The following is a 17,513-nucleotide window of genomic DNA, read 5'->3' as shown; positions in this document are numbered from 1 at the left end:
AAAGTAAAATATGAAGAAAAAAAATTGTGATATTCCTTCAAAAATAAATACAAATACATTCATTATTATTATTATGATTATTATAACTATTAATTTGGCACTAGTCCATATTGCGACTTAAGTGTACAGCCCTACTTCTGATTTTTTTTTTTTTCTCATCCAAAATTTGCCAAATTCCATGACATTCCGTGTTTAACTGTAAATCTCATTTCTGTGACTGGATCCCGTGATTGCATCCACGTTGCAGAAATCATACGGCACCACGTACTGTGTGTAGCAGCATTTCTGAAACTGGTTATTACAGACATAAATGGACCAAAGTGAGCATATTTTCAAAGGCTGTGAACCCTGTTTAGTTTTTAGACTGTTGAATCTTTTTCAAAAAAGTCCAGTACAAAAGCCAATGATCAACGGGACAAGATCAGTTCTTCATAGACCAGACCGTCCCGTATCACAACACTCAGTCCGAGCTTCGCACCCTTCGAAGGTGTGGCCTTTAAAGTCCCCATCCTTTGAAGGATCCACATATTTTATTAATTCCCAAGCAGGAATTTAGTATAAAAAAGCAGCAACACAGTAAACGTATGTGGACACCCCTGCTAATTAATGGGTTTGTCAATTCCAGTCATTTCCATTTAAATGAATGCTCCTGCACGCAATGGCTTTTTAGAGAACTGAGTGCTTTCAGCTATGTTACAGCCATCTCGCAGGTACAAACACTGGTCAGCCATCATTTCTCCCTCACCTTTGCTCTCTGCTCCAGCGGCGCTGCTCTCTGGCGTGGGCAGCATGTCCTCAAAGCCCCACGAAACACTGTGTTTCGCCCCTAACAGACAGGACGGTGAGCCTGGACCTCCCTCAAGAAGCAGCAGTCTGCAAGTGAGAGGATATTACGCATTCATGAGCAGCAAATCAGCATGTGAGAATGATTTCTGAAGGATCGTGTGACACTGAAGACTGGAGGAATGATGCTGATTTTTTAAATAAAATTTTAAGACATATTGACATAGAAAACAGTTCGTTTAAACTGTGATAATATTTCACAACATTACTGTAATCGCTCTTTACCGGCAGTGTACTACTGTATATGGCTGGTGTAAACAGTCACATGACCAAAGCAGTTTAATTACTGTTTGCCATCCTGAAAAATCATATCAATCAAGCAACCAGTAAATCCTTTCATAAAACACATTCGACATGAAGACACAACTCCGTCTAGTAAAGTTACAGTTTTAAAACGGGTTAATAATTCCTCACCCTGTTTATTCTGCACCATTCGTAAGAGTTAACAGAAGCAGTTTAATGTGTCTTCACAGACAGTAATCGTACCTGTAGAGGACATCCGCCACTGGAAGCTGACCCAGGTCTGTCTGTTTCTGCAGCAGGTGGACAGTGTGAATGAACGTCTTGAGGGAACCCCTGCAAACACAGACAGAGTTTCCTTGCTGTATTTTCCTTCCTTTTTTGACTGATATAGTGATGCACAAAGGCATGAAATCAAAAGAGACTCCTTCCTAGACATATCAGATCAAAAGAGCTTGAAGGAGAGGCACTGAGACACTTTAGTAAAGTGCCAGTGTGTCTCAGCTTACCATTTATGATCGACTGTATAATCTGATTGTTTAAAAGAGCCAAACATACATTAAGAGTACCATACTTGACAACTGGGGCAACTGGACTGAGACACAAAAATGTCGATCATCTCTTCCTCTTTACTATTAGTTATAGCACCAAATAAACATGACATGGGTATCAGAAGGTGTTGAAAGAAACAGAACAATTGACTAAAATCAATCATGTCTCATATAATCACTCAATCAGTGTTTCAGCCACAGAAAGACATCAGTAAGTTATGTCACATCACATTTACCTTTAGAAAGACATTCACTGTCCATAATAGGGCTGCACAATTAATCGCATGCATTTGTCATGCGTGTCTCATCAGTAAAGCCGGTTCTGTGATTAGCGGTAAATATCCGTCACCTGTTTTCAAATGCACCGGGAGTTCATACACAGAGCCGTAGTTCACTGACAAGCTACGCAATATCGTGTTCATAATCGAATGCGATTAATCTCAATTATGAACAGAATATTGCATAGCTTGTCAGTGAACTACGGCTCTGTGTATTAACTCCCGGTGCATTTGAAAACAGGTGACATATATCCACCACTAACCACATAACCCACAGTTTAGTAATATAACAAAATACAAACCAATACCATTAAACGTCCATAACTAAAACATAAACGCAATAGTCCGCTAGAAAAAAATAAAACTCTAGAGAGATGCATTTTGGTAAATATATGCACTATATTACATATTCATTATCTTTTTACTCAACCCGTTGTCTTCATTATTTAATGTATGTTTGAATAAATTTGGCAACAAGTTTTATATTTTAAATGTTTATATTTCAACAACAAACTAATGTAGAAACATAACTGCCATTAAAAAGTTGAAACAATATGCAATTTAAATGTTTGTACAAAAAATGTGGATTTTTATTTTAAATTCGACGAATATTCAAAATTAGAATTTTTTTGACAGCCAACATTGATTTTGCAAAGTATTGCAAAGAGACTAAAGGCTCTGCATAAAGGCTAGAAACGAGTAGGCGTTGTACTGCGCTCACCTTGCACATGACAGAGCCACTAGAGCAGCTGCGGCGTTCTGCCTCTGCTGTTGGGTCAGCAGTGGTCTCGCCTGTGCCGCTCCCTCCGGCTCACTCCTCTCCTCCAACCAGGAGCAAAGCAGCCTCTCCAGGCCATTAAGGCAGTCTGCAGGCTCCTTGCCCAGGCTGAGCGGCTGGCAGTCACGCAGACACGCGAGCAGGACCTCGGCGGTGACGCCGCAGAGCGCAGGGTCGTGCCGAGTTTGTGACTGCAGGAGTGGAAAGACCAACAGGAGGCCGACGCGTGAGGTAAACGGCGCCTGATCGGTGCCGGCGGCCATCGGAGGGTGGTGAGGATGGTGGTGATGTTGAGGCTGCAGGAAGCCCTGTCGCTTAAGCAGGGCCAGCGTCTCGTCGTCGGCCCCTCCGGCGCTCCCCCGGGACGACCCCCCGTCATGCTCCTGCTGCTCCTCCAGGGCCAGCTGCCGCTGCGCCCCCCACAGTCCACGCAGAGCATTGAGACGGTACTCCAAAAGTCTGGTGTAAGCGTTGCTCTGGTTTCCACAGACGGCTCGCAGGCGCTCTGCGAGCTCCACTGGGTTCTTGGTCTCAAACGTCAAGATCTGCAAGAGCACAGAATGGCACAGAAAAACCTGAAGCCTATTTTGGCACAAGACCTTCATCAGGTTCATCTAAAATTAGCTACTCGCTTCAATGCTGTCAAATTCAGGGACTGTGTCTAACATTTCAAGTGGACACCTTGTGAAAAAAAATTAAATGACTAAGTATGTGGGCCCCCTTTAAGAGCTAGAATGGGAACACATCCGCAAAATTATTAGTGGAATTATTAATGCTATTTATTAATTCATTGGCCAAAACAAATAATATATATAGATAGATAGATAGATAGATAGATAGATAGATAGATAGATAGATAGATAGATAGATAGATATAAAAATCACACAGAAATTGATTAAAATAAAAAATAAAAAATAATTTTGTCCACTGTATAAATAATGTTTTAGATCTAAATAATAGCCTTTGTTCAGATAAATAATAATTTTGTAAGTGACTTCAATTGCAATTATTACAATAATAGTTATACTTAACCTTTTTTTAAATATCCTGCAATATTTTAAAAGTTAAACAGCATAGATTAAAAACAGTAAAAAAGGGTGAAAGTGTGACACTCAGTAGTACTTGAATAAACAGATGCTCCCTTAACAGAAATTCTGTGAAACATAAATCGTATAAATCACGTCATGGACTTAAAAAGACAAACCATTATTAATTTTATCACAATATTCTTAAAATGTTGGTTAATAATGATATATCTCACAATAAGAGTTGTTCTATCGAACTAGTAAAACAAAAAATCCCATGACAAATGACAAATTTGACTGGCTGCGGTTAAAAGTAGGACGCAAAACTTGCTTAATTTCAAGATGGACATAACTGAAAGAACTGAATCAGAAGTCCATGCCGTTACTCAATAAACATCTGACTCTTCACTGATGAACAGCACAAAACAACACGTCTTTCCCTTTCCAAGCTGCACACAAAAGCAACCGGTTTAGTCCAATCCACAACAAATGACACTGAACACCGTCACAGTTTTCGATTTATATTTGTCCCAAAACATTGATTCATAATGTGCCAACTTCACCCTAAGCTGCAAGATCCATTGTTTAGATATTTTATTAGTAGTTTGTGTTTTAGTGGTTCGACATCTATGCTGAATATAGAGCAATTGCATAGTATATGTGACCCTGGAGCACAAAAGCAGTCTTAAGTCTCTGGGGTATATTTGTAGCAATAGCCAAAAATACATTGTATGGGTCAAAATTATAGATTTTTCTTTTATGCCAAAAATCATTAGGATATTAAGTAAAGATCATGTTCCATGAAGATATTTTGTACATTTTCTACCGTAAATATTTCAAAACTTAATTTTTGATTAGTAATATGAATTGCTAAGAACTTAATCTGGACAAATTTAAAGGCGATTTTCTCAATATTTTGATTTTTTTTTTTTTTTTTTTGCACCCTCAGATTCCAGATATTCAGATAGTTGTATCTCGATGTATAAATCTCAATTTTGTAAAACTGACACTTAAGACTGGTTTTGTGGTCCAGGGACATATAATGGCGCTTTCTAATCTTGCAGACTGCGTTGTTTTCATTCATCAAACTTTAGACTCATTGATGTCACACTGATGTTCTGAACTTTTCACTTTAAGAAAAAAAACTGAATCAAAAGATTCAGTGTTGCTACACGTGTGCTTTTCCACCTTTCAAATTAAAACACAGACGTTTAAAAAAAATCTGATAAAATAATTGGCATTTGACAAGCTGTATGTGATCAAAACATGCAGCAGACTGGAAGTGCACAATGACATTTATATGAAACACAAACACTGAAACAGCAAGAAGCCAACAAACAAGAGGAACAACAACCAGATGGATCTAAAGAAAGAGAAGGAAAACAAACAAAAAACAGTACCAGGTACTTGGCGTTTATTGTTGACTCCAACGTTATGTTTCCGACATGAATGCATGACATACCGTGATTCGTGATGACAGAGACCCGCACTTGAACGCAGCATTAAATTCATAATTATGGCTATTTAATTTAAAGTGAAAAGTTCTGAACACCAAAATGTGCAAATAATAGCGCTGTAAGAAACTACCTGCATTCATACAACACTGTAAGTGTGTCCCATCGGGAAACCAAAGCGTGTGTGTAGACAAGTGATCAAGTGTGGTATTGAGACGGGCCCCGACAGCAGATGCATCTCAGTCTGTGCATTATTCTATGCTATTTCATAGTATGCATAATGTGTGACTTTATGCAATACCTGGATGGTGCACTTAATTAACCAAAAAAATCGAAGTGTGCACCAGATGGTAGAGTAAAGTACTATAATCAGTAATAATGTAAAACATGATAACGTAACTCATTTGCAAAGTAATATTTAATGCATATTTCACGATATAAACTGGATCTTCGTGGGAGAAACTATCGAGAGATCTTTTAAATTTCAGGATGGGGGACTCTCGTACAAGGATGATCATATTTAGGTGTGTAAATATGATAAGTGTCAGCTAGAGACTCAAGTGACACTGTGACATTTCCTCCAATATAAGATGCATACAATACACAAGACATTAAAGGAAACATCTGTGTCTGAATCATACGAGAATCGTATTAGTCCACACAAACCCAGTAAGCCACTACACTATCTGGGGCACACTAATTCTAATCTCGGAGACTATTTAGGGTGGATGGTGTGCGAGCTGGGACACACAGAGAGTATGTCGCCTAACAACGCCCTTTAGCCGAGGCTATATGTCTACAGGCTGTCGTATTCCGAGCATTGTGTTGAACACATGTGGTTTGCACCTTAGAGTGTAACATGAACCCTGTATACAGAGAGCGGGTCGATAGCTGCCACACGCCAGCGAGAGATTCAACTCCTGCTACTAACATTAGCCTGTCTGTCGAAGCTATGCTAACGCGTCAAACTAACGCCGGAGACGCACAAAAACTGTGCGCCTCTCGTGATATCCGACATAAACATGTACATTAACAACCTTATAAGCTTCGCTGACATCGACGCGAATCGACTGGGCGTTATTTGTAGCGCTAATATTCGACACGGCTAATAACAGGCTGAGCGTGTTTACATCAACGAACGACCGGAAAACCTCGAGATGCGCTTTAAACGACTTGAATAAACACCGAAAATACGTTTTATCGTTAGCAGGCTGCTATCTGACAAGCGTGTTTCTGCAGAATATTAGCTATCCGGGCGGGCCGAGTTAACTTCGGCGTTAAGCTAATTAAGTTCGAGGCTAATCGTAAAACCGCTGTGATGAATGCACACCTCCTGCTCGGATTCGCCTTGTTCGGTTACTCCGATTTCGCTGGGCAGCTCCGCGAGGTCCGTGACCCGAATCAGTCCGTCGTGGAGGAAAATAGTCTCTTCCTTCACTGACAGCCACTGGGAAGAATCCACGGCGCCCGATCCCATCGCTTTCTCCTCCGAGGAAAACGGGCGAAGTGGTCACACATCAAACTGGGCGCGCGACGGAATCTGGTTCAGCGCGAGCCGGCGACAGATGTCCTGCTCCCTGAGAAACGCATCATCACTGGGCGCGCTCGGGCACTACGGGGCGCAGATGTGTGCGAGGCCTCGCTGCGGATCGATCCGCCGGCCTCTCAGCTCGATAGGCTCCGGGGTTTTCGGAAAGGTGGGCGTGACACCGGGACGAATGTCGCTCTTTCCAAACTTAACACAATTTCGCAGACAGTTCCTGAACTGATATCCGCTGACCGGAACCGAATTAACGGCGCTTCAGTGGCACAAACCTTTTCCAGCTGTCAGTCAGACGCGATACTAAACCAATTTAGTCACACTGCGGCGTATATAAGATAAACACCGGCAGGTGCGTCTTCAAGATGTCTGTTAAAGGTGTCTTCGTCATCTGGAAAGCATCTGCTTTGTATAATAGATGTCAGTTTTACATGCATTCTAAATAAGATCTATTTGACATCTGATAGGAAACATTTGCATTTATTCATTTAGCAGACACTTATAGAAACGTCCTATAGACAGTGTTGGGGAAAATGTTACTTTTAAAAGTAACGCGTTACTTTTTATGGAACGTAATGCATTACGTTACTTTTGCGTTACTTTGGCTCGTCTGGGCCGGGCTCGTTTTTTTCTCTTTTCAGCAATAAAAAAAAGGAAACAAATGTTATGTTTATCTAAAGTCATTTTCGCTTATTATTAAGGTTGAATTGGATCATTGAAGGTCAGCAGCGAAGACACTGGTTAATAAAGTGAGATCTTATTTGGCATATATTTAATTATTCCAGGTTTGCTCCTATGCTGAGTTTGCATTTCACTGTTTTTATTCATTTTGAGGAATACTGAATCGGTTTATGAGTAATGCATGTTCACATTTAGTGTAGAAATACAGTAGTCATGTTCGCACGGCGTGCACAACGCTTCTGCGCTGACTCGAGACTTCTCTCTACATGAGGACAGGAGTGTTCTCAGTCAATAGACAGTTTATGAAAACATAACTCAGATATTTCCTTGTAAATTAAAAAGTAATGGGTTACTTAAATAGTTACTTGAAAAAAGTAATCCGATTACGTAACTTATGTTACTTGCAATGTGTTACGCCCAACACTTGACGTTTTGCAGATGAGCAAACACTCCAAAAAAAAACATGTCTTTCAGATGTATACATATAAAACACTCACCACAATACTTCCATTAAAAATTGTGTGACATTCTAAAGCGTTTTATGTGAAAACACTTTAAGCGCCTTTAAAACAAAGGTCACATTCAATGCTCACCTTTTTAATGATGCGTATAGGGCCTACTTTATACAGGCAAAGCAGATGAGCTGGGAATATGAACGCAATGCGCTAAATGGTTACGTATTTTCTTTATAACGGTTTGCTACGGGAAAACATTTAAAGGGGTCATATGATGCTGCTAAAAAGAACATTATTTGGTGTGTTTGGTGTAATGCAATGTGTTTATGCTGTTTAAGGTAAAAAAAAAAACATTATTTTCTATATAATGAACATTATATTTTCTCCTTTATGCCCCGCCTTCTCAAACGTATTGATTTTTACAAAGTTCATCGCTCTGAAAAGCGAGGTGTGCTCTGATTGGCCAGCTATCCACAGCGTTGTGATTGGCCGAACGCCTCAAGCATGTGGCGGAAATGTTACGCCCCTCACCGTACTGTGACGCGTGTCCCAGCAGCACGAGACTCAGTCCAGCTGCTCCTCTCGAGCACATCCCATCATCGCTTTCTGTTAGCAGTTCAGTCAATGTACCTTCATATTAACTGAATAATTCGGGATATTGATTTATTTCGAGTAAGAGGGAGTGTAAGGCACGTTTACAAACCGAATAACTGTACTGGAGACGTGAACCATTTCAAACGATTCAGAAAGATTTGGTGAACTGGTTCGACCGGTACATTAAGAAGATCCGGTTAAATAGAAAGATTCGTTCGTGATCCGGACATCACTAGACAAGACAAAACTAATAAAACCCATTACAAACGAGGCATTTGTTGCATCCAGTGGGGACATAATTACTGATTATAATGACTTGTACTGTCTTTTTATGCGTTGCATTGCATATCGTGCTGCGTAAACATAAAACCATGTCTGCATTTGTGATCTGAGAAACAACAAACAACAAGCCTACTCTAAACAGCTCAAAACTCACGTGTGAATCATCATTGGTAAATTATTTAAATATAAAAAACGTACTTACAGGCTGTGAGTCAGAAGCAAAGTTTGTACTACCCAACTTTATAGAAACAGCCGTTGTGCCACAGAAGCATTGTAGGCTACTCTCACAGGAAACAGTCCTAATCCTCCATAAAATGCGCAGCACACATCGGAATATTTGGGTTGAACTATTCTGGAACAGTGTTGTAAATACAACTTAACCACTGATTTCTACTTGTGTCCTCTTTTGGAAGACCAAACAAAGTAGTTTTGCTTTAACAACAAAACCGCGTCTCAACAACATGGCGCCGGCGGCAACAGAGAGAATAAAAGTTATGCCTCCTTAATTTGCGTGAACATCTGGGCGGTGTTATGTAAATCTTCCCACATAGTGACGTAGAGATGTGGGGGCGAGTTAGAACGAACCGTTTCAGGGGGGCGTGGTTGACTCTTAAATTTTATAAAGAATATCTCTTTGGATTTGAGACTTCAGTCTTTGCAACTTCACAGATCTTCTTTATTCACCAAGAGCTTGTAACACTCCAAAGAGAAAGGAAAAGCTGAAATCGCATCATATGACCCCTTTAATGTGAAACTTTGCGCACTGCGTTTATATTCTGGGTTCATCTGCTTGCCTGTGCAAAGTATGCATAATCAATAAGGTGGATACTGAACTTGGCCTTTAAATATCACGGTCTTACTACATTTCTAGTGCAAACCTCGTAAAAATAACTAGCGGTCAGTCAGATTTTTCTTGGACTTTTTGACATGTATGGAATGGGTTTGCTAACTCAAATTAGGTTTAAGTGACTTAAAGGCCACATTTTAGAAGATGTTGATAATTTTGAGGCTGTAACACATTTTGTAAGCTCATTCTACAGCAGTAAAGGAATGAAGCTGATCATTGAATGTAATACTGTGATGTTATCTTCTGCTGTCTTTGAGAAAATCCGTCTGGCGAGAACTTCAAATGAACGAAGTGTTTATCCTGCTGTATGAGTGATACCAAGCATACCGCAGTAAATTGCAGCAACACTTATTTCCTGACACTTCAGGCGAGGATTATGCTCATAGTAGTCTACTTCATGCCAAGATTCTGTCAGACAGCATATCAAAAGTATCAAATATTTTAGCAGAAGGAAACTGCTGCGAGGTTGGTAAATGTTAGACAGCAGCATGAGTGTACTGGATGTTTCATTAATGTCTGTCCCTATGAAATATTAACACAAACTGGAATTATTTTTGCTTCATATCTACTGTTATAACAATGGTCTGTTATAATTTTGTTAACAAATGAGCACTTTTGGTATAAGAGATCTAAACCTGAGCTAGAAAAATTTTGACATTCATTTTATAATATACATTTAATTCTTCAATTCTACAGTGTATTAATATTCTAGGTTTCTACAATTAGGCATTGGAACTATTCATGTCAAGTTAAAGTGGCTCCAGCAGTTGCTTGTACTTTATAGATTTATCAAAACACTGTTTTATCAAACCATTGCAGAAATGGTAATAAGTTAATAATTGGCAAGCTGTATACTGTAATAAAAATGTGACTTCATTTCCCTGACTTGGTGTTTATGATAAATGCCCTTTTCCTAAGAACAAAGTTCAACCTTTCAGTTAACATTACCTTCATTATGTACTTGACTCTTTTATTACATTCACTTTTTCACCCAAGACGATAACAAAAATATAATGATACTGACATTTTAGGAGGACACAGTTATTATTTAAATTAGTATTGTGTGGCTCTTGAAAACAACAAACAAAAACAAGCATGCAGTTAAACTTTTTTGACTTTAATGCTTTTTCCCCTTTCTCTAAAAAAAGACCAATTTCTTACTAGACTAATTAAATGGTTTTGTTACTTTAGATTTACAACATGTATTTTGATGGCATCTGCAGGAGGATTCCACAAACTGCAAATGCAGTTTAGACTTTGTGGAAAGAATAGATGCAGTTCTCAGACGTGATGCACGATAAACTTTTTTTGCACAATTGCACACAAAAACACATGCACAGTTTAAACACAACATGAGTACATTTTAAATACATTGCCACATTTCTTTTTCATTTAAAGATTTCATCGTTACCTGCAAACAATGCACAGTTTGCAAAAAAAAAAAAAAAAAAATTTGTTTGGTAAAAAAAAAAAAAACATTTGGGGTGTATTTGTTTGGTCATCTTCTTTCAAAGTGTAACAATCCAAACAACCTAGCCTAAACGAAAAAAATTTCATTACAATCAAAACAAAAACAAATACAATCAAAAAAAAAAAAAACCTTGGCTTGATTAAAAACATGAAATGACCATGACCATGAAAACAAACTCACCACAGGGAACAAAGCTAGACAATGGACAATGAAACATGTACAGTGTAGGCTATAAATATCAAACAAAGGGGTTACATGACACAATCAAAAAAAAAAAAAAGTATAGTATTCTCAGCTGTAAATTGCTGTGTGTTATTTATTGCTTGTGTAACTGTTCAGTATCAGAAACTCTGAGAGAATGTTTGCAGTGTTGCTTGTAAAATGCTTTATTTACCTTTATTTCCTTGACAATATGCCATGCCAAATTTTGTCCTCACAGAATTACCACATACAGCATAATCACAGAACTGGTACATTAATATTGTCAGATGTATTCTGTAATTTTACAGTTTACCTGCAAGCCTTTTATTGTAGCAACTGTGAGCTTGTTTAATATCACTGAGCCCATTGTAACCCAGGTTACTAGTAGATAGAAGCAGACAGAATTAATGATGTTATTTCTGTGTCTGCTTTGATGTACTAGTAACCTGGGTTACACAATATATTCTTAAACACTTAATTTTGAAATACTGTATGCCAGTGAAACCCAAATCTGGGCTGTGGTTCAAATGCAGCCACCATAAATTTAGTAGTGTCGCCCACCACAATCTGGATTTCTTCTTGTTTTAGGAATATTTAAATTGTGCAGATACAATAAAATTATATATATATTACATTTAATTTGTAAAATAAGTCCAAATTATAATACAGAAGCTATTGCAATTCATTGAGTCATTTGCTTTTTATTAATAACAGCATTAGAACATGCAGATAAGTGTATGTGCATATACTGAGTTTGTTGGTAAATATATACATTTAAAAACATTAAGTATCATTGCTTAGTATTGTTTTATTAATTGGCACCTGCTTAAACTACATTGTAAAAGTCACTACAGACTGTGTATAAAAGAGCAATGATCTCACTTGATAATTGTGACCTTCTGACACTTAATGCACATTTAATGCACACTTTTCAGTCTGTTCATGCATTAAAGAATTGTCTCTTAACTCATCATGGTTTCGGGGTTTGAATTCGTTTTTCCTTGTGGGGCTTTTTCTTTTTTCCTCTTTTTCTCTTATTTTGAAGTGTCCTTGCTTCTGATTTAGCTATGGACATTTGTTTGGACCGAGTGCCCGTAAGTAATTTCGTTTTAGATGAGGTTGAGGGGGAGTGAGTGACACTTGCTTTTGGGGTTCTGTGGGTGCTTTGAAGAGTAGTTTCCATTTTGAACTTCTGAGTTACCATTTTCTTTTCTTCTCTGGATGCATTCCTTTGGGAAACGAGTGACTTCTTTCTTCCTTTTCCATTTCCATTTGTTTGTAGTTTATTCCTTTTTTCAATTTGGCTCACCAACTTTTGACTTAGCTGAAACGTTTCCCCTTTTGCATAGTCCACTGGAGCGCAGGTTTTTCGATCCTTTGCAAATTGAATTCGTTTCGGTTTAGAGGTTCTTTGTTTGCCACTTTGTGACCGTTTGATTGGCACTTCATTGCATGAAAGGTCAATGGTGCCGCTGTTCTCATTAGTCAGACTGGTAGAATTGTACGGTGTTGAATCTTTCAATACTGCCACAGGTGCAGTCTGGACCATTGTGCACCTGCAGGAAGAGATCGAAAAAGCACAAGTGTATTTCTGGGCTAGAGGCCAATAGACAAAACAAAACATTTGTGTCAGATAGGATTCACTACAAAAAAAGATAATGAACAAGTTGCACAGTGAATGGGAAATAGATAAGGTAACAATAAAATCTTTTTGACATTCTGCCAGACAGAAAAATCATCCCACACACAACAAAAGCCTTCAAAAATAAAACAAAATAAATTAATACAAAATGTTTTGATACATCATCTGCTGTGCACACAAGCAACGGTTATCTTTTTTGATACATCATCTGCTGTGCACACAAGCAACGGCTATCTTTTTTTATTGTCAAGTTACTATTCACACACAGCACCAAATACCAGTGGATTATGTGATGTCAATCATCTGAAATGAACTTTAAATGTCCAGATGAGAAGTGCTTGAGTCTTTTTCACTTCCGAGTGACACACACAAAAACAAAATCACAGGACGGCACACAATATCCAACTGCAGAGCTGCAGTGCTGATGAAAGGCGGTGACTACAAAGTCTTCAGGTGTGTTTTAAAATCGCTGCATTACAAGATGCAAGCACAATGTTCAAACACATCCGTCTAGCACATATTTATATAGAAAAACAATTTAAAGCAGCGCTGTGAAAAAACAAAAAGTAAGACAGAGGGCAGTGGAGTGGAAAAAAGAGAGACACTTTTACTTGTTACACAGTGACTCTGCTCATGTTCAGACTGTTTTGATTTTGATTATTTGATTGTTAGAACATTCTTATAAAAATGTAACTCTTGCATGTTTTTTTTAAAGTGACTTTCTACGCAGGACTCAACATGACTTGCTTGAGGTGAGCCATAGCCTTGACTTGTCTTGTTTTATATTGTGCACTGCAACTTGAGACTTGACTCAAGGATTTATTTGCTTCTAACCTGTATATAGGTAACGTCCTCCCACTGAAACGCACCCTATACAATTCAATACCATGATTATCATGTCCAAACAAATATATGCAAGCAGGGAAAAAAAGCATGAAGCATAATTTCTGGAATGCATGATTTCATTTACTGCACTCACAATCCAAACCAGTTGTACTGTGTGCATTGCCTCCTTTGGATCAGCTCAAAGCAGCGGAGCTTCAGGATGTTGAAGAAACTGTAGCCCACCATGTTGGAGATGGTGTCATTACCACTGAGAAGGCATTGTTTAAATCTAAAAAAAGAGACAAGACAGAAATAAATATGATTTGCATTATAGTGTCACAAATCTGTCTCAATGTCAGCTACTTCCCATTAAACACAGTGTATTTACATCCATACATTCAGGAATTTTATTGAATCAAATCTGAAACAAGTGCATGGTTGCAACTAATTTATTGATTTAATTAACTTTTTATGTTGCAAATATTATTTTGATGAGTTCTGTTGACATATCACATATCAATCTTTACCACAGCTTAATATTATGTGCAATTTAAACTAAAATTTCTAGTTTTTTTTTTTTTCAATGCAATGAAACTTTCTTGATAACTTTGAAATTTCGCAGTCAATTTCTTGTTCATATGCTTTGCATAGGACTGAATAGGAAGAATACATTTTTAAATTAATGTTATTTTATGTTTTTCTTTTCTCAGTAAATTGAAAGACATGGTGTTTAATGCTGTTATTTGACATTTAAAAAAGTTTCTGTTATATGTAAGCTTCATGGGGTTTACATGCAAAATAAGTTTTTAGCATGTGCTGTGCTTGTTTTTAAATGAAAAGGTATAATTGGAAAATTTATTTAAAACCTTTATAACACTGCAAAATGTGTTTGGATACAGGTTAAGTTCCTTCAACTCAATATACTTTGTTGTTCGAACATAATTTCATTATACATTGTCATAACTCAAAAGACTGTTGCAAACATGACAAATGTATAAATGTCATGCATTCTCACCGAAATGTGGGCAAAGATACAGTATATTCTGTATCTCTTAAAACAAACAGTATAATGCTCCTATGTGCCATAGGGATAAAATGCACGGGGTGAATGAACAGAAAAGATGAGTTATGACAGAAGGATGATGAGTTATGACTCTAAAGAGTCTCCCCTGAGGACCTGAAGATGCCTGTCTTGTGGAATGTGAGTCAGTGCTCACCTGCGGTCACAGTCACAGTGTGAGAGAGTGAACAGAGTGGGGTTGAACACCCCGAAGTTCACAGAAAACGAGCGGATGATGTGCTCACAGTGATCGTGATCTCGACAGCATCGATCTGCGTGCACAAACATACCTAAGACAACAACATGTAAATAATTACATGCAATAATAACAAATATTGATTCTTAACAACTCTGTCATATTATGCAATCAACTTATCTCAATAAATAAATTGTCAATGAAACTGCACGTGCAAAGCGCACTGGGATATTTTGCACAGAAACCGCGGTTCTTGACTGTCATGTAAAGACCTCTGTGACACACTCCGTAATCATATTGATTTACTCACTGTAATTTTCAGGCTATGTTGCTGGACCTCCCACATCTTTTTGTGAACACGCCATACATTCACAGATTTCCACCACGCCTATACACACACACTTTGGCACGAAAATTGCATTTTGATTTATAGATCTCTGGAAAGTAGCCTATAGCAAATAACGAAAGTAAAGACGGATTTTACTATAAATTGAGTTTGTAATTTCTGTCTTATCGTTGTCCTTGATTTTTATTTTCACGCCGATAATTTTATCGGTAAAACTTTCCACCATATACTGTATATGGAAAGACATGTTAGTGTTTAATGCTGTTATATTTGACATTTAAAATAGTTTCTATGGACACACACACACACACACACACACACACACACACATATATATACCTATATATACTATATATATATATACTATATATATATATATATATTATATATATATCTATATTATATATAGGAAAGTTATAGCAATATCTGTCTTTATAAATATATATTTATATATTTATATAAATGAGCATGTTTATAAAATAATCTGTCATTTGAACTGATTTTTTTTTTCTGCATGTGCCTGCAACATAGTTTTAAGCTACTACTGCCATCAATATTTCAAATGACAGATTGTTTTATAAACGTGTGCATTGTCTTTATGACTATTCTTACAAATGCTTCATCATAAATCATTTTGATTCCATTAAAGATTTTAATAATAAAAGACTGATGGATGCATGGTTTATTTCGTACCGGTTTGAACAGCAAAATTACTTGACTAAATTAGTTTATACATGGACAATATGTCCATCTTCGAAAAAGAATAGCGTACACCAAATGATTCCTGTGGTGAACTGACCAATGGCAGCTTACTGAGGGATGCACACCTACCCAGCTGTTCATAGTCCTTGGCGCTGGTGCCGCGTCCACACCAAAATGTTCCCGGGAAAACCCACGCGCGTTTTTGGCGACTTTTTGCACTTGAATCCATCTGCTGGCCTTGAGATATGTGTTCTTTGTGTAAAGTGAAATTGAAAAACGTGTTCACGTCACACAGACTGGCATCTTCCAGTAGCGCGCTTAAGTTGAAGTGCAGTGGTTTCTCATTGTCCCGTGCGCGCTCTTGACGGCAGAGTGACCGATAACGCGTAACCAGTGTCCCGTCGCCACTCATGAAACAACCTTCAAGGCGTTTCTCTGATGTCCACTTGCTCCAGTAAAAGAGAGGAGATGCTGTGGTGTCCGGTGAGTGGATGAGAAAGCTCACCTGAGAACTCGTTTGTTCTGATTTAATGAGGATGCAAAATGGTGCAGGTTTCTGAATTGTTACCGCACTGCAACAGTATCCCACTACTAAAAGATTAACAGCAAGAAACAGACTTCCGATTCGTGTATCTTGGAGATGTAGTAACATTGCTGCAGAGACGCGTATCGACGCGTATTTGGAACTAATTGTTCAGCTGGTGTTTGATTTACGCTGATGCACAACGCGAATAAACCCCATCAAGTCTGCTTCAGCCCATGCATGAAGAAGGAATTGTGAAAATCATCCGTCAAATGAAAATGAACGAGTATTTTTACCGGTTCTTTCACAGTCGGAGTGAAATTTGGGTTAGCTGCATGTTAAAACTTGTTACTGATGTAGGCTATAGCTGAAATGATAAGTCACATGACTCGAAATCATCCAAACTCTGTTTTTACCGAGGGTTTTTAGTCCAATTAACCGATTAAATCAATCAAAAAGCCCTTGATACCACAATTTAAAATTATGTTAACGCATCGTTTCGTTTCACTTCTTCATTACAGCAGATTTCTAAATAACTTTGGCAGTGTGGGGTAAGTTACTCTAAAAAACAATTAATTACTAGCTAGCCTACTAATTATATCTCCAGCAGTGTAATTACATTACTGTACTAATTACTCTCTTAAAGTATTGCATTAGGCTACTTATTACTAATTATTTTCTAAATCCCACATCAACCTCGACAATACAAGGCTATGAAATTAAGAGTACTCCTTTAATTTCTACTTTTTCAAGGGATAAGTAATTAAATAGCAGTAAATAATTACTAATTAATGCATTACACCCAACAATGGCTGTTACATTGCAATGCAGCACATGATTTTAGTAACAAAATATGTTACAGTATGTTGCCAGGTTTTATAAACAACTTTGAACTTTTTGGTTGGTTGGTTTTTATTATTTATTTATTAATTTTTTATTTTATTTTATTTTATTTTTTTGATTTTTGTTTTTTTTTTT

At 37.7% G+C, this 17,513-nt stretch overlaps 3 protein-coding genes across 3 annotated transcripts in view; all 3 read right to left on the bottom strand.

Annotated features, from left to right (window-relative positions):
- Nucleotides 1–7,056, bottom strand: part of LOC109065520 (probable E3 ubiquitin-protein ligase HECTD4) — a 76,401-nt gene extending 69,345 nt beyond the window's left edge. The window contains 4 exon segments of the mRNA XM_042761204.1: nucleotides 746–873; nucleotides 1,330–1,419; nucleotides 2,634–3,235; nucleotides 6,501–7,056. Coding sequence (XP_042617138.1) covers nucleotides 746–873; nucleotides 1,330–1,419; nucleotides 2,634–3,235; nucleotides 6,501–6,647 — 967 coding nt within the window. The 5' untranslated portion in view covers nucleotides 6,648–7,056.
- Nucleotides 7,057–11,856: 4,800 nt separating this feature from the next.
- Nucleotides 11,857–13,990, bottom strand: LOC122145484. Its single transcript, XM_042759243.1, has 2 exons — nucleotides 13,863–13,990; nucleotides 11,857–12,797 (listed from the first exon to the last, which is right to left on the bottom strand). The coding sequence occupies exons 1-2, from the start codon at nucleotides 13,952–13,954 to the stop codon at nucleotides 12,212–12,214; spliced, it is 678 nt and encodes a 225-aa protein (XP_042615177.1). The 5' UTR covers nucleotides 13,955–13,990; the 3' UTR covers nucleotides 11,857–12,211.
- Nucleotides 13,991–14,921: 931 nt separating this feature from the next.
- On the bottom strand, nucleotides 14,922–17,335 carry LOC122145802 (group 3 secretory phospholipase A2-like). The gene is made up of 2 exons (XM_042761399.1): nucleotides 16,142–17,335; nucleotides 14,922–15,058 (listed from the first exon to the last, which is right to left on the bottom strand). The coding sequence occupies exons 1-2, from the start codon at nucleotides 16,662–16,664 to the stop codon at nucleotides 14,922–14,924; spliced, it is 660 nt and encodes a 219-aa protein (XP_042617333.1). The 5' UTR covers nucleotides 16,665–17,335.
- Nucleotides 17,336–17,513: the final 178 nt, after the last annotated feature.

This window comes from Cyprinus carpio, chromosome A7 (genome assembly GCF_018340385.1).
Source record: "Cyprinus carpio isolate SPL01 chromosome A7, ASM1834038v1, whole genome shotgun sequence".
In the NCBI taxonomy this organism is placed as follows: Eukaryota; Metazoa; Chordata; class Actinopteri; order Cypriniformes; family Cyprinidae; genus Cyprinus; species Cyprinus carpio.
Note: the sequence above shows the minus strand (reverse complement) of the source record. Positions and strands in the feature narration are given on the sequence as shown.

Bases quoted from the DNA above. Each gene is read 5' to 3' on its own strand.
- LOC122145484 (XM_042759243.1), bottom strand. From the start codon at position 13,954: ATGGTGGGCTACAGTTTCTTCAACATCCTGAAGCTCCGCTGCTTTGAG. The intron at 12,798-13,862 runs GTGAGTGCAGTA...CTCTTCCTGCAG, and splicing joins CAGTACAACTGGTTTGGATT to GTGCACAATGGTCCAGACTG.
- LOC122145802 (XM_042761399.1), bottom strand. From the start codon at position 16,664: ATGTTACTACATCTCCAAGATACACGAATCGGAAGTCTGTTTCTTGCT. The intron at 15,059-16,141 runs GTAGGTGTGCAT...TTGTTGTCTTAG, and splicing joins CAAGGACTATGAACAGCTGG to GTATGTTTGTGCACGCAGAT.